The sequence below is a fragment of the Lynx canadensis genome, chromosome A2 (assembly GCF_007474595.2).
Source record: "Lynx canadensis isolate LIC74 chromosome A2, mLynCan4.pri.v2, whole genome shotgun sequence".
NCBI lineage: Eukaryota > Metazoa > Chordata > Mammalia > Carnivora > Felidae > Lynx > Lynx canadensis.
Window position 1 is genome coordinate 11,958,115 of NC_044304.2, and position 20,831 is coordinate 11,978,945.

The 20,831-nt window shown below is 53.0% G+C and overlaps 1 protein-coding gene across 2 annotated transcripts in view; it reads left to right on the forward strand.

The window, feature by feature from the left end:
* Positions 1-1,583: 1,583 nt before the first annotated feature.
* The window catches only part of AP1M1 (adaptor related protein complex 1 subunit mu 1), a 30,227-nt gene continuing 10,979 nt past the window's right edge, over positions 1,584-20,831 (forward strand). Inside the window, exons 1-6 of one of the 2 annotated variants that reach the window (XM_030303417.1) lie at positions 1,721-1,735; positions 3,791-3,981; positions 7,189-7,345; positions 9,313-9,380; positions 10,919-11,049; positions 11,772-11,919. In XM_030303417.1, the coding sequence (XP_030159277.1) occupies positions 7,225-7,345; positions 9,313-9,380; positions 10,919-11,049; positions 11,772-11,919 (468 nt within the window). In that variant the 5' untranslated portion in view covers positions 1,721-1,735; positions 3,791-3,981; positions 7,189-7,224. Of the gene's footprint in view, positions 1,736-3,790; positions 3,982-7,188; positions 7,346-9,312; positions 9,381-10,918; positions 11,050-11,771; positions 11,920-20,831 lie in introns of both variants that reach the window. The other variant, XM_030303409.1, reaches the window with a different exon arrangement.

Sequence of the window (20,831 nt, forward strand, 5' to 3'; positions counted from 1 at the left end):
CCTTTCTCTGTGTTGTTTATTCCTTTGGCCAACACAAGTCACATTGCCAAACCCAATCTGGGAGAGAACTCTGGGCATGGACACCAGGAGATGTGGTTTATTGGGGGCCATCACTGCTAGTCTAGCACAGTTTCTCAAGCTCTTCTGGATGTTAGACTCTCCCGGAGCATTAAGAACCACTGATGCTGGCTGGGGTGGTTCAGTCACTGAGAATTTTCAGAGCTCCTCAGACGATCCTAATGGGCAGGAAAGTCTGAGAAACCCTGACCTACCACAATGGGTATGATCTTTTTTGAGATGGTGCAGAGGTCAAATCTGGCTTACACATTAAATGTAAATACCAAGGATGAAATTCAGATAGGACCTGAATTCCCCCACGTATGGAAAAAGGAGGTTACGCGTAACTTAGGTGTAGGGTGTGTTTACCGTGATGGTACTCTTTGTACCTGAGAGTTTGTTTTTTCAGAAGGCTTTTGTCCAGTCTGTTCCTCCCAGTCCCCCACAATACTGATTTTAAACATCTAAACAAAATGCCCAGAGCAAGCCTGAAAGGAAATGCTCCATGATAAGAGGGGTCACTTCTCCTGGGTGATTTTTCTTTTTGTCTTTCTTTTTGGGTGCAGTATGAGGCTAGGGTGTTTTACGAGACAGTTGTCAAAACCCCCTCCTGGCCATTTTGTGCAAGAATGCTTCCAGCCCAGGATTTACGTAGTAGTCATTAAATATTCCAGTTTTCTCCTCTGGATTTTCTTGCACTTTATCCTAAGCAGAGGATATGTTGGCAAAAGCCATCTTTCAAAACCCCAAAGGAGATAGGAGGGAAGATTAAAAATCAGGCAGGCAGCCTGAGTAAATGGTTCTGATACTGCAGGGTTGGGATTCCCAGAGCAAGTGATGGATGGTTCCGTAGGACAAAATGCAGGCATTTTGCCACAGCCTGAGTGTTCATAAAAGTGATGAGATACTCAATTGATTAATCAGGGGTCACAGTTTGCATCACCCACTGCGGTCACTAACTACAGAAATGAAATATGTGCTTTTCACCTAGGTTCGGTGGGGCGTGGTTTTCAGATCATTCCAGGCAATAAACAAGCTCTGATGAGTGTTGACACTGACAGGTGACAGGTCGTGACCCTTGGTAAGACTTGATTGCTATTCAGAGTTTGTTTGACCTCTTTTCAAGGTAACAACCACCTTACCCTCCCCCTATAAAGCATATTACAGTTAGTAACTGTATTTGTTTCCTAGACTCCCCCACCAGGCTAGGAGTTTCATGGGGCTGGGCCCCAGGTGGGGTTCCACCGACGGTATGTCACCTAACTTGGCCAACGAAGGCGGGGCGGGGTTTCCAGCTGCCCTGGCTTGTCTCCCAGCCTGGCAGCCAGAGAGGGCCTCGTTTCAATCAGCCCCGCCTGGCGCCGCCCAGGCCCGCCCCTCTGGGCCTTACTTCCGGGATGCTTGAGGCCGGAGCGGGAAATAAGGGCACATCGGACGTACCGCGCCTGCGCGTACCCGCCTCGCGCCTGCGCCTTCCTGGCAGCCCCTCCCCGGCCGGACATAACGGTTCGCGCGCGGCTTCCCGGGCCGGAAGTGGAGGCGAACTGTCGCGGGGCACGCCCGGCCTTGCTCAACGCCCGGCAGTCCCCGCCGTCGCCGCCGCCCTCGGCAGTTGCCGAGGCTTCCCGCAGCCGTCATGTCCGCCAGCGCCGTCTACGTGCTGGACCTAAAGGGCAAGGTACAGATGGCTCCGCACCCTCCCCGTTGCCAGGCAACCGGAGGGGCCTCGCCCCTGGGTGGGGGGGTGAGACCCATCCTGTTGCTTGGTAACCGGCCAATGGGACCCACCCTAGTCTTAGGCAGGGAGGCCTGTAGACCTCACCTGAGGCCCCCACCCTGTTGCTAGGGTACCAGGCGGGGGCTTCGATCCACGAGCCCCGCCCTGTTGGTAGGTAACGCAGCTGCACTGACCCCCCCCCCCCCACCATGGGCCGGGTTCTCAAGCCTCCGTGGGGGCATCCGGGAACCCGAGGCGGCGGGGAGAGCGGCCCGCATCAGGCTTCGAAGCCAGGACTGGCTCTCAGGTGCCGTGCGACCCTTGGCCCAAGGTGGTGAGGCGTGTCGGGGACAGTGTGCCCTCGGGCCAGCCCTGCCCCCTGTTTATCCTTCGACTTTTCTTTGCCAGTCCCTGTAAAAATTTCTTAACGTTCAGTGTGACACCGAGTTACGAGGGTTGAGTGAAGTGGGTGATGGGAGGGTCATTTTACAGAGGGAGAAACTGAGGCACACAGGTGTGCAACTTGCCCCAGGTCACACCAGTTACAGAGTGGCAGGTCTAGGAGTCGGCTGGTATTTGGGAGGCACCTGCCAAGTGCCATACAGGGTGTTTAGGCTTGGGCTGCTTTTGGTGAGCAAAATCGGAGTTGTCCTTGTCCTTCTGGAGCTCGCAGTCTGGTGGGAGAAAGGGACACTGATCTCACAAAGTACAAATCAATGTTGGGTGCAGTGATGAAGCAGTGAGGATGTAATAGGACACTGTGCCGGGCTGGGGGTCAGGGAGGGCTTCCGGGAAGGAGGGAGAAATCTGGCTGAGACCTGAAGGAAGAGGTGGGCAATTTAATTAGGACCCAAGTGCCATTCCCAGGGGAATCTGGGAAAACCTCTTAGAGGAGGGATCTCCAAGCCTTTCACAGTGGGCTGCTGCTTTTTCCCCCGGTCCGTCCAGTCTGGAAGGCAAGTGAGTATTGGGCTCTTGTATCTGGGAGTTACAGGAACAGTACAATGTTAACCAAGCCCCGCGTGGATCACCGAGAGAGAGAGGGGTGGGTGTCAGGCCTTGGTGGGGCAGGCAAGAGTTAGCTCAGAAGCCGTGGGGAGTGAAGAGGTGAAGTGGCTATCCCTTCCTGCTCCCCTCCCGGAGTCCCTGGCTCTAGAACTTTCCAGGAGTCCCTTGAGTGGGTTGCCTGCCCTGGATGCCACCCAAAGTCAACAGCTAGTGAGGCCTGGTGCTGGGCTCCCTTCCTCAGGCCTCAGGCAAGGGATCAGTCACAGGGCACACCAGGGGCTGGGTGGGTGCAGCGTTCCCAGAGCCCTTGTGGCACGTGTTCTTGCTCCCGTCCTGGCCACTGGGTCCCCAGAGTTCCCAGAGGCTGCCTTATCTCAGATCACTCATTCAGCAAACATTTCCCGAGCACCTAGCATGCCACCAAGCCCAGTGCTGCCTATCTCACCATGACTGTGGAGTTCAAAACTCATGGCTGAGTTCAAAACCCACCTCTGCTGCTCAGCTGTGTAACCCCAGGCAAAGTAACTTCTCTCTGCGCCTTGTTTCCATCATTGCTCACCCGAGGCTTTTATGGTGTTGTTGTGCGAGCTCTCTGAGCAGACGCTTAAGACAGGCTCACTACCCCCCATGGCCCACAGTCCTGCTTAACCCCATCGAGGGCCTTGAGGTGGGGAGACGCATGGAAGCTGATGGATCCAGGTGGTCAGATCTAGGTAGCTGCAAGGGCATGGACAAGGCCCTAGGTAATATGGTTGCCAACCTCGATTTTGGCTGCAGAAGTAGTTACAGAAGGCCACCTGGAGGAGGGAGGTGCCATAGGACCAGGTGACAGTCAGCTGGACAAGGAGTCACCGCAGTAGGCCTGAAGAGTCGGGGGCAGCCTGCTGGGGCTGGCGGGCCAGCAGCCCTGGGGAATGCTGGAGCCTGGAGGGTGGCACCGGTGTGGCCGTGGGTGGTCGAGGATGTCCAGATGGGCGTGAGGAGCAGAGGGGACTGCTCTGATCCCAGGAAGGAGGAGCCACTGGAGGAGATTGAAGCCTTGGAGGAGCGTGATCAGACCTGCCTTTTGGGAAGCTCCCAGGGCAGCCGCGGGCTTGCCTCCCGCTCTCAGCAGCCATCGTGCCATTTGTTACTCCATGCCCTTGGACCTCAGGTCTTGAAACGACCTTTTGTGCGGACCGTTTTTAGCAAAAAATAAGGTAAGGCACATTAGGAAATTCACGACAACATGTCTGTCTGCCAGCCGCCCGGAACCTCTGAGCGCAAGGAAACCAGCATGGCCACATTTGGCTGCTAGAAGGCCGTCCGTGGACGCTTCTTGGCCCTTATCTTTCTTGTTTCTCTGCAGTTTCTGACATCACAACCACACTCCTCAGCGGGTGTCCATTGGCCTCTGAGTTGCCGCTCTCTCTCGTTTTGCCCATTTCTGTCGAGTCTCCTGGCCCCTCCCCTTGGATGTCAGCCCCTCCTGCTCGGGCCTGGGCGGCCCCCTGACACTGCCCCTCTCTTCGGGTCTGCTTTGATTCTCGCCAGTGTGCCAGTGACTCGATGTGTGCCGCATCCCAGAGGACTGCTCTAGAGATGCATTGTTCTCTGGGACACCTCGGAGGTCCTACAGCTGCCACAAACCTGGCCTTTGCCCTGAACTCTCTCCCCAGACCTGCTCTCTCTCACCTGCTCTCTCTCCACCGCAGACCTGCTCTCTCCCACCTCATTGAGCGACACCGCCATCCATGCGACTGTCCTGTTGGAGACCTGGGCATTATCCTGGCCTCCGTCCTCTCCTCACCTTCGTGTTCACTCCACGGACATTTCCTGAGCACCCACTGGGTTCAGGCTCTGTTGTGGGCTCTGGGACACAGCCGTGAATGAGATGGAAGTGGTCACTGTTCTCAGGGAGTATTAGACTCTGGTGGAAGGGACAGACCGTAAAGGAGGATAGGGGTTATAGTGCAGCAGTGTAGTGGGCAGTGAAGGAAAAGTGGACAGGTTATGACCTTTCAGGCAGGGCAAGCAGGGAAGACTTCTTGGAGGAGGTGCCATCTTTGGTGAGGCTTGAGAAATTAGAAGAGGCCCAGGCATCCTGGACAGAGAGAACTGCAAGTGCAAAGGCCTCGAGGCAGGAGTAGATGTGGATGGCTCAGAGAGCAGCTGGGGGACCAGGATGGCCGGAATGGAGTGAGCTGGGGTGGGGGCAGAGGGGTGAGATGGACAGAGCAGCCGTGGGGATAGAGGTTTGTCACCTCAGCATTGCCTGTCTCCCTTCAACCTGTCCTCTGCTCTCTCACCTGGGGCCTGCGGCCCAGGCTCCAAGACCGTCCTCACGCCCCGCCGACCAGTGCTCCAAGGTCTCCCCCTGGACTGCACCCCTGTTCTGTCCCGCGGCTTCAGCCACCGCCGTCCCTCTGCCTGTGTAGTACCTGTCCCTTCAGGCCTCAGTGTGAAGGTCACACCCTTGGGAGGCTCTCAGCTTCTCCTAAGTTGGCGTCCCAGTTCAGAGACCCTGTTTGTTTTGGTCACCTCTGGTCCCTGGGCCCAGCATGGTGTGCGGCAGAGGGGCCCGTGGTGTGTGCTGGGTGGGTGAGTGGACCTCTCTAGAGCCCTGGACACGAAGGCAAGCAAAACAAATGCTTCCTCTTTCCTTTGAGCACTAGGGGCCTTGAGGCTCCCTGCCAGTGGCAGTCCCCAAAGTCATATACCTGAGAAGGAAGGTGGGGCCTTGGGAAGCCCAGGAAAGCAGTGTTAGGGAGCAGAAGGGGCCGTGCAGGGGGTGAAAACTGGTTAGGATCTGGACTCAGCTTTGCTGGCTGTGACCTCAGGCGGCTGGTGTCAGAGTTTTAGGCATCACTGGGCATCTCTGTAAAAATAGTGGCCCCACCTCGTGGCCGGTCAGTATAGATTCTGGGCAAGGAGCACAGGAGAGGGGACATGGGAGTCCCTCAGTCCGGGCCTGGCTGTCCCACTGGGTGCCTAAGAGGCCCTAAGCGGCCTTGTGAACCTCAGCAGGAAGAGGGCACGGACCACGAAAGAGAAGCCAGGAAGGAGGTTCTCGTTTTGATTCTCTCCTTCTCTCCTGGCTTGAAACAATGACGACCACGGATTTTACAAAAGCCCAGGTTGTGACGCAGGCAGCTCCCAGCTTGGTCAGCTCAGCAAGGCCGATCTCCGCACGCACGTAGCCGGGCCCTGCAGCTGCTGCCCACGTGAGCTCACGAGAGCGGTGGCAGCTGTAGGCGGCGTCTCCAGATGGAGCCTTGCTCAGCCTGGCGGAGCTTCAGGCTGCCTCCTTGTTCCTTCAGGGAGGCGTGATGGACGTGTACCCAGCTGCGTTTATTCCAGCGCACAGCGTGGTGCGTTCGGTCATTGTATATACCCAGGAAGCCAGAAGCACACACCCTGTCACCCCCTAAAGCTTCCTCACGCCCCTTGTGTCCAGCCCGTTCCCAGAAAGCCACCGGTTTTCTGTCACCGTCGGTGAGGGTTTTATGTAAGTGGGTTTTATGTGGGACAGGATATGGGACTTGCTGTCTGTTGTCTGGTGGCTCACCTGGCCCAGGGGTCTTGATAGACCCTCATGCTGTGGCTCGAGTCAGTGGTCTTTCCTTCTTGTGGCTGAGTTGCGTTCCAGGATGGACACAGTTCTTGTTTCTGGTCGCCTGTTGAAGGACATTGGTGCTCACTCTAGTCTGGATCTGTCGATCGATCTGTTTATCTATTTATAAAGTTTATTTAATTATTTGGAGAGAGAGAGAGCGTGCGTGTGCATGAGCTGGGAAGGGGCAGAGAGAGAGGGAGACGGAGAAGATCCCAAGCAGGCTCAGCGTTGTCAGCACAGAGCCCAACGAGGGGCTCGAACTCACTAACCATAAGATTATGACTTGAGCCAAAATCAAGAGCTGGACACTCAACTGACCGAGCCACCCAGGCGCCCCCAGTCTCTGGGTCTATTTAAAATAAAGCCGCAGCGAACGTTTGTGTGCGAGTCTTGGCCACAGGTGGCTTTTAGTGGATGTGAACACTCAGCAGTGTCCCCTGATTGGGTACCCTGACACAGGCAGAAGAGCAGAGTGCATTAGCGTAGGAAAGGCTCTGAGAAGGTCTGCAGTGAGAACCTACAGGATGTTGTTTTCACCTGGCATCTCCCAGTTGACTGAGTTCTGGACTGCGACCTCGTATTGCTTTCCCCCACGAGGAACCCAGTTGGCCCCTGGGGAGTTCACTCTGGGAAATGCGCTCCTTGAGGTATTCCCTGGGGGATAGAGGTCAGCACGGCCTGGAGTCTCTGATGGCCAGGGGTGTGAGTGGGGTCCTTGCGGCAAGGGAGGTTGGTGCGTCTCACGCCCCACCGCACGCATCTGGCTGTGGGCCTCCAGATGGAAGCAGCCTCACCTCCCACCCCCGCCTAGGTGCTCATCTGCCGGAACTACCGTGGCGACGTGGATATGTCCGAGGTGGAGCACTTCATGCCCATCCTGATGGAGAAGGAGGAGGAAGGGATGCTGTCGCCCATCCTGGCCCACGGGGGAGTCCGCTTCATGTGGATCAAGCACAACAATCTGTATCGTATCCCTTTGCGGGGGAGCTCCCGGGGGCCTCCTGCGTGGGTGTGTGCGTGTGCGCGTGTGTGGGCCCGCAGGCAACCGAGAGTGGCCGGCACCTGGCCCGGGGCTGGCTCGGGCACAGCAAGGGCCGTCGGGCGCACCCTCCCGGAGCTCCCTGCAGCCTGAAGAGATGAGCGGAGAACACGGTGGCAAGTGTGACGGGAGCTGGGCGAGGAGAGGGTGTGGCAGGGGACCTCATCTAGTCTGGGGACCCAGGAAGGCTTCCCTGAGGAGGTGACACCCAGAGGAGCCCTGCAGGAAGGCCAGGTGTCCACCATCCAGAGCAGTGGGCAGACGCCAGGAGCGATAGACCTGGGCAGAGGCTCTGCAGAAGGAACGAGCTCATTCTGGAAGCTGCAGGAGGGGTGGCGAGAACACCGGGAAGGGGTATGTGGTGGGAGCAGGCCCAAGTGGTCAGCAACGCTGTGGGGTCTCGAGGGACGTCACCGTAGATGTGATGGGAAGCCTTCTGGGGGTTTTAGGGGGTGGGGGGTGGGGTGACACAAAATCAGATTTGCATTTTCTGAAGGTTTCTGGCCGCTGAGCAGAGGCCAGGCTGCAGGGAAGCCGGAGTGGGAGTGGGGAGGGGGAGGGGGCCAGAAAGCCCCGGTCAGACTGCAGTGGAGGTGCAGGACCTGCTACCATCCTGTCTGGGTCCCTGAGGTCCAGCTCCTGCCCCGCCTCTGTTTCTCCCTCACCTCTCTGGAAGGCCCGGGGGGCTGCTCGCAGAGTACTCAGAGTACCGCAGGTGGCTTGGAACCCGGAAGCTGGACGACGGTGAAGGCGCCCGGGTCTGGGCGGGGGGGTGCCCAGGTGCGGGGGGTGGGGGGTGGGGCGGGGGTGTGAGCCCAGTGGGAGCCGTCAGACCAGTTTCCAGTTGGGCCCTGGCTCCACGTGTGGGCAGCGGGGAGGAGACAGCGGTGGCTCACCCCTCCGGGTGCCGCTGCCCGGCGCCCCCAGCGCCCCCGGCCTCCCCGGCCTGTCGCTAGTTCTGCTGTCCGGTGACGGTCTCCGGCCGGCCCAGCCTTGCGGTGCCCACTGGTCCTCCTTAGCACCCGAAGGCATGCGACCTGGGCTGGAGGCCCAGCACCTGATACGTGGGTCCCGGCTCCTGGCAGGAAGTGAGGTGGACGTGGCCCCTGCTGTCCCTGTCACCTGCAGCTCCCAGCTCAGCCCTGGGGCCGGGCAGGCCAGGCGTGTCATGAACGGCCACGGCCAGGGCGCAGCCCCTGTGCCTGCGGGGGAGGAACCGGCCTCCCCGGGGGGCTCGAGGCCCTTGAGGGAAAGAGCAGGGAGTGTCCAGGACATGCTGCCCCGTGATGACGTCGGAGGGGCGTCTGTGCCACGCACTTCGCACACGTTGCCTCAGCGACTCTGCTGCCGGGCGCCCATCCAGCAAGTGAGAAAATGGGGCTCCGTTAAAAAGGTTTGCTTTAGGGGCCAAGGCTTGCAGGAAGGGCCAGACCCAGCGTCGGCCCTGGCTGCCTCCTCTGGAGCCTGCTGGGGGTCACACGAGCCGTTGGCTTCTGGGGAAGGACCAATCATCGCAGTCCTGCCTTCTGCTCCCGGAATGAGCCGCACGCTGCCTGCCCACCCTGGGCTAGAGCTCTCAGCGCAGATATCACCTCCTCGGGGCAGCCCCCACCCCGCCCCAGCAGCTGGGGCGGGCTCTCGGTGCCCCCTGCTGCCTCTCTGTCATCGAGCGCTTCCTGGGGTTTGGGACCACGTCTGGCGACCGCCTGTCCCAGGCCTGGCTCCGACCCAGTAGCCCACTGAAGGCCTGGTGAATGGCTGGGGGCGGGGTGGAGGGAGGTTCTGAGCCGGGGGTGGGGGTGGGGGTGGGGGTCCTTCCGAGACGCGGGGTGAGTCGGGGTCTGTGAGGCAGCAGTCTGGGCCTCTGAACTCTCCTTAACCGTGGCCGCCATGCAGTGGTTGCTACCTCCAAGAAGAACGCATGTGTGTCGCTGGTGTTCTCCTTCCTTTATAAGGTGGTGCAGGTGAGTTGACCCGGGGAGGGTCGCCCTGGCTTTGATGTGTGCTCGAGGGCGGGGGCACTCCTGGGGAGTTCCGGGGCTGGAACCCCAGGGAATGGGAAGGGGAGCTCCCGCTGCCCTGCGTGTGGGACTCCATGGCCTTAGTGTCCCTCTGCCCTGACGAGGGGAGGAAAGTGAGCAGGAGGTGGAGCTCAGGGCAGGTCGGTGCGCCCAGGCCTCAGGAGGGACAGGTACGCCCCACAGCTGGCTGTGGGAGGGTGGAGGGTGGCCCGCTGAGAGGCCGAGTTTAGGGAGGTAGGCTAGCCGGGAGGAGGGCAGAGCAGCCAGTTCTGCGCAGAGGTGGGGAGGTGCGAGAGCAGCACAGGCAGAGGCCCTGGGGCCACAGTGCGTGTGGTCCGGTCGGGAGCATCGGGCTGGCCAGTGTGCCTGGGGCCCGTGGGGGGCTGTGATCAGCAAGGTGTGGGTGGGGCTGGGCTGCAGGTTTGGGGGCAAACAGGACTTAGTGAGTTTTGATTTTGTTCCTGACGAGAGATGGCGGGCGACTTTAAGCGGGGGACTGATGAGACCTGATTGGAGTTGAGATCGGCTCCGTGGCTGCTAAGTGGAGGAAAACTTGAAGGCAACAAGGAGGCCAGCGAGGAGGTTGCTGCAGGCTTCCAGAGCAGAAATGGAGGGACCGGGCTGGGGCAGGAGCCGTGGGGTTGAGGGAAGTGGAGGATCGGACCCGGGAGGCCTGCGGTGAGCCCTCAGGTGGTACCACGTGCAGCTAGCTCAGGAGTCACTGGTGCTGAACACGGGGGGACTTGTCTGGGCCGTGGAGACATGGGGGCGGGAGAGTATGTGTCCCCCTGGGAAGCCCTGAGTGCAGGCTGAGGAGTGGGCTTTTGTGCCAGGGCGGTGGCCCTGTCGCAGGAGTAAAGAGGGGCACCGGAGGTCCGAGAGGGTGGGAAGAACGTTCTCCTTCCTGCCGTGTCTGGCATTTCCTGTGACTTTCCTTCGGTGCGGGTGCTAACGAAACTTTTCTCCCTTCCCTTGTTCGGTCGACTTAATTTTCTGTTGAACTGGGGGACATGTGTCCGTGGCCCAGGGGGCTTGGAAGAGTCCGGAGGAGCCACTGGTTCTGTCTCCAGTGGCTCTTGCCCCTCATCTGAGTCACTTGTAGCTCAGAGGCAAAGGGTGACTGTTCACAGCAGGGATTGAAGAGAAGCTCAGATGGGGCCCTAGCCAGACTGGGGGTGACTGTCAGGGAGGAGAGGAGAGAGGGACCCTCGGGAGTGGAGATGCAGGGCTTCTGACCAGGCCCCCGGAGGACGCCCGCACTGCCTGCAGCCCGCGACTTGCCTCACGGGCAGCCATCGCTGTCCTGCCGCGGCCCCTGAGTCTGAGGTCGTGTCTGTGGCATGTCGCCAAGCCTGGAACGTGGGTAGATGCAGCTTGTGGGCAAGAGGGCTGTTGGTTCTGGGCCCTGGGGCATGAAGGACAAGTGGGTTTGTGCGGGCGGTCCCCCTCCCGCGTCTCAGCCCCCCGCCGCCCCCGCCCAGGTGTTTTCAGAGTACTTCAAGGAGCTGGAGGAGGAGAGCATCCGTGACAACTTTGTCATCATCTACGAGCTGCTGGATGAGCTCATGGACTTCGGCTACCCCCAGACCACCGACAGCAAGATCCTGCAGGAGTGAGTGGGTGCGGTGGGGACCCAGGCTTGGGGCTGGGGGAAGCGAGCGTGCCTTCGTGCCCTGTGCCGCCACCCTGTCTCCTTGCCTTTGTGGTTTCTGTTGGGCGGTTTTGGATTCTTGGCCGCTCCGCGTCCCTGTACAACGTGAGCATTGTTCAGGGCGGTGCACTGGATGCCTGGTTATCAGGGAGTGACCGCCTTTGTTTCCACTCACGTAACTGAGGCTGAGAGAGAAACGCGTCCTTCTTCGCCATCCTGGCCTTCACACCGGGGCACACGGATCGAGCACTTTCTGTGAACCCAGCCCCGTGGGAGCGGCTCCCCTTTTCTCCATTCTCCGTCAGAGGTGCCGCTCCCCATTTACACGGGGCAAGGGTTACTCAGAGAACTGGCCCACGTCTGCATCTCGTGCGTTGTTCCCCGGGGGGGGGGGGGGGGTCGGGGTCGCCAGCTCCCCTCCAGGGACTCAGTCCCCTCTGCACGTGGCCGTGGCACCTGGCGCACACTCCCTGTGGTCCCGCCCGTGCCGGCTCCTTGCCCCTCCCCCACTCCGGCCTAAGTGAGCGCTCTGTGCTCATGGTCACTTGAGTTTTTTGGGGCTTTTTGGAAATCCTGACATTCTTGTGTTAAACGGCCCAGGTGAAACTGGAGCCTGCCACCAGGAGGGGCTGTTTTCGGAATGTCCGTGCCTGAGCTCCTCAACTCTGGGCCTGGTCCCACAGGTACATCACCCAGGAAGGCCACAAGCTGGAGACGGGGGCCCCAAGGCCCCCAGCCACCGTCACCAACGCAGTGTCCTGGCGGTCTGAGGGCATCAAGTACCGGAAGAACGAGGTGTTCTTGGACGTCATCGAGTCCGTCAACCTCTTGGTAGGGCTTCCTCTCCTTTCTTTTCCTCTGGTGGAAAAATGTTGTCTTCTGCACGATTGACGTGAGAACAAGCAGACTTTGAACAGCAGCAGAGCCCTGGGAAGCCGTTACTTTCTGGGTGACGGCAGATCCGCAGCAGTCAGGCCGCGGTGCAGCTGGCGCTCGTTCAGGCTTCCTTAGCTTCTGTTCTTGTTGGGGGTCCACGCAGGGGCCTTGTGGGCGTTGCTGTATAAAGCAGGGGGGAGGTTGGAAAGCGCAGGGATCCGTATTCAGAAAGACCGCCTCACTCACGATCCACTGTCCTTTTGGGCCTCACGCTGTAAATTCACAAATGCACACGGTCCTCCCGTCGCACCGAGAGCAGTCGCGGCTCTCCTGCAGCTGGTTTTCTTAGGTTTCTTTTCTGTTTGTGCGTGTTTGCTTTTTCCTTTGGTTTTATTTTTTAAGTTCTCACTAAGTCAAATTGACCTTTTTTTCTATTAGTTTTAGCCCACATAGAGATTCTTGTTCCCCTTTGCCATAATCAGGATACGTGTCACCTCTAAAACCTCTCTCCTGCCGCCTCTCCACCCCCTGGCAGCCGCTGCTCCAGTCGCGTCGCGCGTCGCTAGCCAGTAGGCCCCATGCTCCATGCCGCCTCTCTGCCAGCCTGCGCGGCCTGGGCCCGGGGGTCCTGCTCCTGACTGGCATCAGAGCGCCACATCCCAGTGCCCGTGTTGTTCACCTTCATCTCCTCCCATAGGCGTTTTTCGTCTCACCTGTCACAAGAATGGCGGGTACAGGTATTAGAGAGAGAGCACGAGCGAGCGCAGTCACGTACCTTGTATTACAGTTTGTGGTTATAACTGTCCCATTTGATCTTTGTTGCTCTTCTCTTACTGTGTGTAACTTACGTATTAACCTGTATTACAGGTATATACGTTTAGGAGAAAACATAGCACGTGATGAGGGTTCCCAGGCATCCACTGGGGGTCTTGGACCGTCTTTCCTGCAGATAAGGGGGACTCCTCTAGTGTTGTCTTGTTGAGGTTGTCATATGCGTGGAATCCCAGAGTATGTGACCTTTTCAGTCTGGCTTCTTCCACTAAGCATAATGTCTTTGAGACTTATCCAAGTTGCTGTGTTTATCAAGAGCTTGTTTCTTCTTCTTCTTCTTTTTTTTAACGTTTATTTATCATTGAGAGACAGAGAGACACAGAGCGTGAGCAGGGGAGGGGCAGAGAGAGGGGGAGACACAGAATCCAAAGCAGGCTCCAGGCTCCAAGCTGTGAGCACAGAGCCCGACGCGGGGCTCGAACTCACAAACCGCGGGATCATGACCTGAGCCGATGTCAGACGTTTAACCAACTGAGCCACCCAGGTGCGCCCCGCCTGTTTCTTCTTATATCCATTTGTATTTATTTTATTTTCGGAACCACACTGTGTTTATCCATTCACCTCTTGAAAGACTTTTGGGTTGTTTCCAATGTTGGGCTATTGTGAGTGGAGTTGCTATAAACATTTCGTGTGCAGGTTTATGTGTAAACGGAAGTTTTTCTTTCTCGAGGGCGAATACCCAGAGTGGGATCGCTGAGTCACATGCTAAGCGTACATTTAACTTTATAAGAAACCGCCAGACCGTCTTCCAGAGTGGCTGCTCCATTTTTGCCTTTTCACCAGCGGTGGATGAGAGTTCTGGTGGTTCCATATCCTCGAGCACTGTTTTGATTTTCTGCATCTTAATAGATGTATTGTGCTAGCTTATTGTAGGTATAATTTGCAATTTCCCGATGGCTGATGATGTTAAATGCATCTCTGTGTGCTGCTTTGTCATCTGTATTTCATCTTTGGACAAGTGTCTTTTCATGTCTTTTGAGCATTTTTAAATTGGGTTGTTTCTTTTCTGATTGTTGCATTTTGAAAGTTCTTTATGTATCCTGGATAGAAGTCTCTTGTGAGATACGTGATTTGCAGGTATTTTCTCCCAGGCCGTCACTTGTCTTTTCATTCTTTTGGTACAGTGTCTTTCACAGGACAAAAGTTTTTAATTTTGAGAAAATCTAATTACCGATCTTTTTGTGCGTGTGCTTTTGGTGCCGCGCTGCCAAACCCAGGGTCATGTAGGTTTTCTCCTAAATTGTCTTCTAAAAGTTTTCTGGCTTTACATTTAGGTCCATGACCAACTTTGAGTTACGTTTTATATAAGCTATGAGGTTTGTGTCCATTGTGTGGATGTAGAACAGTGTTCTGCAATTGTTCCAACATCATTTTTTGAAAAACTACCCCTTTCTCCGTTAAACTGCCGCTGTGTTTTTGTCAAAAATCAGCTGGCCGTATTTGTGTGAGTCTGCATTCATCTGTAGTATCTATTCATTCACCAACACTGCACTGTCTTTGACAACTGTAACTTTATTAAGTCTGAAAAGCAGGTAATGAGATCCTTCCAGCGTTTTTCTTTTTTCAAAATTGTTTTAGCTATTTAGTTCCTTTGCATAAAATATTAGCATCAGGAGGCATCTGGGTGGCTCAGTCAGTTGAGTGTCTGACTTTCAATTTTAGCCCAGGTCATGATCTCATGGTTGTGGGATTGAGCCCCACATGGGGCTCTGCACTGACGGCTTGGAGCCTGCTTGGGATTCTCTCTCTCCCTCTCTCTCTGCCCCTCTCCTGCTTGTACGCATGCACGCTCTGTCTCTCTCAAAATAAATACATATATTTTTAAAAAGTTTAAAATGTTAGCATCAGCTTGTCTGTGTCTACAAAAAAAATCCTGCTGGATTTTGATTGGGATTTTATTAAATAACTATTAAATAATCAGCGTGGGGAGTGCCTGAGTGGCTCAGTTGGTTAAGCATCCGACTTCAGCTCAGGTCATGATCTCGCAGTCCGTGAGTTCAACCCCTGATTCAGGCCCTGTGTTGACAGCTCGGAGTCTGAGCCTGCTTCGATTCTGTATCTCTCTCTCTCTGCCCCTCCCTGCTCGCACTGTCTCTCTCCTCTTTTCCACAAATAAACATTAAAAAAATTTTTTAAATAAATAATCAGTGTGGAAGAGAATTGGTATCATTAGTATATTAAGTCTCACAACCCACAAATGCTGTATGTCTCTCTAGTTAGGTCATCTTTTTTATTTTTTTTTTAACATTTATTTATTTTTGAGAGACAGAGACAGAGCTTGAATGGGGAAGGGGCAGAGAGAGAGGGAGGCACAGAATCTGAAACAGGCTCTAGGCTCTGAGCTGTCAGCACAGAGCCCGACGTGGGCCTCAAACTCATGAACTGTGAGATCATGACCTGAGCCGAAATTGGACACTTAACCGACTGAGCCACCCAGGCACCCCTAGTTAGGTCATCTTTGATTTCATTCATAAACGTTTGGTAATTTTTACCATGTATATGTTATGTTAGAGTTATACTTAAGTATTTCATATTTTTGAAAGTATCATAAATTGTATATTTTAGATTTACTTGGTAGAAGTCACTTGTGAAACTATCTGAGCCTAGAGATTTCTGTTCCAGAATATTTTTAACTATAAATTTCAATCCTGTAGTAGTTATAGGATTCTTCGGGTCTTCTGTTTCATCTTGGGTGAGTTTTGGCAGTTTGTTGTTTTTAAGAAGCTGATCTACTTCATCAGAGTCATTGAGTTTATGCGTATAGTGTTCTCTGTAGTATTCCCTTACTGTCTTTTTAATGTCTGCAGGGTCGGTGCTGATGTCCCCTCTTTCATTCCTGATATCAGTCACTTATGTCATATTTTTTTTCTTTGTCAGTCTTGTGAGAGTTTCATCTATTTTATTGGTGATGAATTGGCTTTTACCAAGAATTGGCTTTTGATTTCATTGATTTTCCATTTTCAATTTCATTGATTTCTGTTCTTGGCTCTAGTTTTTCTTTCTCTGTGATTTGAGTTTGTTTTGCTCTTCTTTTTCTAGTTTCTTAAGTTGGAAGCGAAGATGCTGATTTGGAATCTTTCTTTTCTAATATAAAGATTTAATGTCGTACATGTCTAAGCAGTGCTTTAGCTACGACCCATAATTGGTATGTTAGATTTTCATCTTCAAAATATTTTCAAATTTCCCTTGAGACTTCAGTTTTGACTCATGGATTATTTATTTATTTATTTATTTATTTTAATGTTTATTTTTGAGAGAGAGAGAGAGAGAGAGAGGGCATGAGCAGGGGAGGGGCAGAGAGAGAGGGAGACACAGAATCCGAAGCAGACTTCAGGCTCTGAGCTGTCAGCACAGAGCCCGACATGAGACTTGAACCCACCAACTGCGAGATCATGACCTGAGCTGAAGTCAAACTCCTAACTGACTGAGCCACCCAGGCACCCTGACTCATGGATTATTTAATGAAAGTGTGTTAATTTTTAAATGTTTACTTATTTTTCTGTTACCTTATTGTCATTGTTTTTTTGTTTTTAATTTAATTACATTATTGTTTAAGAATATACTTTCGGGGCGCCTGGGTGGCGCAGTCGGTTAAGCGTCCGACTTCAGCCAGGTCACGATCTCGCGGTCCGGGAGTTCGAGCCCCGCGTCAGGCTCTGGGCTGATGGCTCAGAGCCTGGAGCCTGTTTCCGATTCTGTGTCTCCCTCTCTCTCTGCCCCTCCCCCGTTCATGCTCTGTCTCTCTCTGTCCCAAAAATAAATAAACGTTGAAAAAAAAAAAAAAAAAAAAAAAAGAATATACTTTCTATGCGGTGCCTAGGTGACTTAGTCAGTTAAGCGTCTGACTCTTGGTTTCGGCTCAGATCATGATCTCATGGTTCGTGAGTTCCAGCCTTACATCGGTCTCCATACTGACCATGTGAAGCCTGCTTGGGATTCTCTCTCTCAAAATAAATAAACTTTAAAATATATAAATATACTTTTTATAATGCCCATTCTTTAAAATTTAAGGTTTGTTTTAGTGACCCAGAATGTGATCTATCTTGCCAAACGTTCCAGGTACACTTGAAAAAAATACATATTTTGCTTTTGTTGGGTGGACTGTTCTGTAATTGCCAATTAAATCCTGTTGGTTGGTGACATTTATTTCTTCTAGCTTTTCTTACTCATTTTCTGTCTACTAGTTCTACCTATTATTGATAGCGTTAAAAGCCCCAGCTGTTAATTGCAGATTATGTCTTAGCATATTTTGAAGCTATGCTGTTAGGCACAGGCACATTTAGGATTCATATGTTTCCTTGGTGAAATGACCCTTTCTTTTATCATTATATAAGGTCCCTCTTTATCCCTGGTAATTTTTTTGCTCTGAAGTCTATTTTGCTATTAATATTGTCACTTCAGAGATTATTCCATCAGTGTTTACACACTATGTGTTTTTCTATCCTTTTACTTCTTTTTTTAAATCCTTTTATTTTTTTGAAGATTTTATTTTTAAGTAATCTCTACATCCAACATGGGGCTTGAACTCATAACTCCAAGATCAAGAGTCACACACTCCACTAACTGAGCCAGCTAGGTACCCCATCCTTTTATTTTATTTTTTTTAAGTTATTTAAATTCTAGTTAATATACACGGTAATGTCAGTTTCAAGTATACAGTGTAGTGATTCAGTACTTCCATACATCATCCAGTGCTCAAACTGGGTCATTTTTTAACATCCATTCTGGCAGTCTTTGTCTTTTAATTGATATGTTTAGAGCATTTATACTTACTGTAACTGTTAATTTGTTAGATTAAAATGTCTGCCATTTTATTGTTTTCTTTTTGTTGCCTCTGTTTTTCATTCCTTTGTGTTTTTTTTTTTTTCTTCCTATCCTTCCATGGTCTGTTTGAATGTTTTTAATATTCCATTTCATTTCTTTATGGTGGTTGTTACCATATCTCTTTATATAGTTGTATCTAGTGGTTGCTATAAAATGCATACTTACCTGCTTAGAATCAATATTTCACCACTTCACTTGGAATCCAGAAAGTTTCCTACCCCTCAATGCTAGAGCTGTTTTATACATTAATCTAGATGCATTGGAAACCACCTCCGACAGTGGTAAGATTTGTTGCTCTCAGTTCTCAAACATGCTTTAAAGCAGTCAAGACAATAACCCATTTAACTCAGACATTTGGCACTTCTGTGGCTCTCCCTCGATTTCCTGACTTTTCCCAGGTTTCCTTCCGGTATCATTTCCCTTCTGCCTAAAAAGCTACTCTTAGCTGTTCTTTCAGAACAGGTCTACTTTGCTTTTCCTCCATCTGAGAATGTCTTCGTTTCTGCTTCATTCTGAAGGATATTTCAACTGGATACAGGTTCTGGGTTGACAGTTGTCCTTTGGCTCCTTGAAAATGTTGTGACATTCCCTCCAGGTTCCATGCTTCCTGGTGAGAAATCCACGGTCACTCGAATCCATATTTCCCTGTAGGTAACACATTGCTTTTCTCTGGATGCTTTCCAGATTTTTTCTTTGTCTTTAGTTTTCAGCAGATAGATTTGCTGTGTCTGGGTATGGATATCTTTAGGTTTCTACTGTTTGGGATTTGTTCATCTTTTGGTTATGTCTCCTACCAAAATTGGGATGTTTGCAGCCATTATGTTCTCAAATATGTTTGCCCAGTGACATGAATATCAGACCTTTAGTCAGTGTCCCAAGGGCCCCTGAGGTGCTGTTTCTTTTATCCCATCTTTTTTTTTTCTCTTTGTTGTTTAGATTGGATGCTTCCTTCTGATCTGTCTTCAAGTTCACTGACCCTTTCCTGTTTTATCTCCATCCTTTTGTTGAGCCCATCCAGCAAGTTTTGTATTTCAGTTACTGCATCTCTTAGTTCTAAAATTTCCATTTGATTCTTCTTCCTATAGTCTGCTTCTTTACTGAGACTTTCTATTTTAACATTTGTTGCAAGGGTGTTTGTAATTTTTACATAACTGTTTAAAGTCTTTTGTCAGATAATTCCAACATTTGCATCAGCATTGGCATCTGTTGATTGTATTTTCCGTGTGAGTTAAATTTTCTTGGCTCTTTGTATGCTGAGTATTTTTAGATTGTATCTTGGACCTTTTTGAATGTTACATTATAAGATTCTAGGTCTTATTTAGATTATACAGAAAATGTCCGTATTTGTGTTCGAGCTGACAGTTGGCCTGGTTAGGTTCAGGCCACAAGTTGCAGCCCCCAATTTGTGGGCCGTAAGTATCAGTTCAGTTTTCAAAGCCTTCCTGCCATTTGCTATTTGAGTTTGTCCGGAGTATGCACTGCCTGGTGGTCTGTCTGGGACTGGGTGGTTTGTTTCTCAGAGTCTTTGGCATGCTAATTAGGATCCTAGCTACTCATGCCCAGTTCTAGAGTGCTCTGGAGACACAAATAACTTCATGGGTTTGCTTTCCTGGACTCCTCACTCTCTACTCTCTTTCTGGTATTTGTCAGCTGTTTAGGACTTCCCTTTTGGGTTCTGTGACCAACTGGGGGCTCTAGATCCCCACTCTGGCCTGCCTGCCTGCCTGCAGTGGGCCTGAATCCTGGGCTTGCCCCACCCTCTGGGAACAACAGCTAGGTTGCCTGGGGCCTGGAGGTGAGAGAACAGACAAGGGGGGAATCGGGGGATTTCCAAATGCCCTCTAAGCAGCAGGAGTTCCCCTTCTGGCCCTGAAGCCAGAGCTACAGGCTTCCGCCAGCTCAGTCAGCATCCCCAGGGCTCACTTCCACTTCCAGGTTTCCTCTGCACTTTCCCACGGGGCCTGGGTGCCGCGCTTTCAGTGGCTCTTCCCAGATCCACCCACTGTGCCTTTCAGTCTTTGATGATTGCCCATGGACCCTGCCCGTGTGTCGTCCTTGTAGCCAGTGGCAGGGAAGGGCATACAAGCCGACCCCATGTTACCCGCAGCCTGCTTGTGTTCACTTTGGAGATTATCATGACTGATCAGACCAGTCCCATCACGCGGCTCACTAGGGTGTGCCCTTTCCAGCTGCCGCAGGCAGTGCAGAAATGAGCCAGCTTGTCCGTCCTCAGATGTGTGTTTGGGGCAGCATCCTTACCTGGGCGGGCCTCCCGGAGCGGTGGGTCCTCCGGTGTGGGATTGTTGACGGTGCTTCCCCAAAAAGATTCTCCCAGTGGACTGCGCATAAACATATTTGCCTTTTTACTTTTTAAGTCTTGGAGCAAGACAGTGGCCTCAGTAACCACATGCCCCTCCTGACTTTGTCTGAATTGTTTATTGAGCCCAGAACATGGTCCATCTGGCACTAGAGTGTGCTGGCCTATGAAAGCAGATCCGGGGGAACAGCCTGTAAATAGGTTATATGAAAACACTGGCAGTTCAATAGGTGTCCTGACCACAGTGCACCCAGCATGTGGCTGTGCCTGAAGGACCCTGTTCTTCCGTACACGGGGCAGCACGAGGCAGGTGCAGGTGTCCCAGATGCGCTAGAACACCGTCTTCCTGAGTCTGATCGCAGAGCCGGCTGCTGAGTCCACACCGGCGTCCAGTTTCCGGTGACCTGGGTGTAACGGTGTACTTGAGCAGCTCAGCAGACATCCCTTCTGCACCCACCCATCCTGGTTGCTGCCTGCAGGGCTGAGATGAGCCTTGGGCCTGCACAGTTCTTCTCCCCTTCCTGAGCCCGCCTTCCCAGCATTGGTGACCTCACCTGTTCAGTTCCAGAGGGCTGTGTAGTCCCTACTCCCCACGCGGGGGGACGGCCCTCCACATCTAGGGGCAGTCACAGTTGGGAGCATGGGGGGTGCCCAGAGCCCATCCCACCAGCGAGGGCCTACGTTTGCACGTACCTGCTGAGGACCTTCTGCCCCCAGGCACTGTCTTCGTGCTGGACCCAGCAGTGAGTGGCCTGACGCACCCCCTCACCAGAGTGGGGACAGAGGTGGACAGCCAGAGCTGACAAGAGGCGGAGGAGGAAGAGGTGGCCGCTGTGTGCAGTGGGGACAGTGAGAGGCCAGTGTGACCAGAGTATAGTGAGCAGTGAGGTGACAG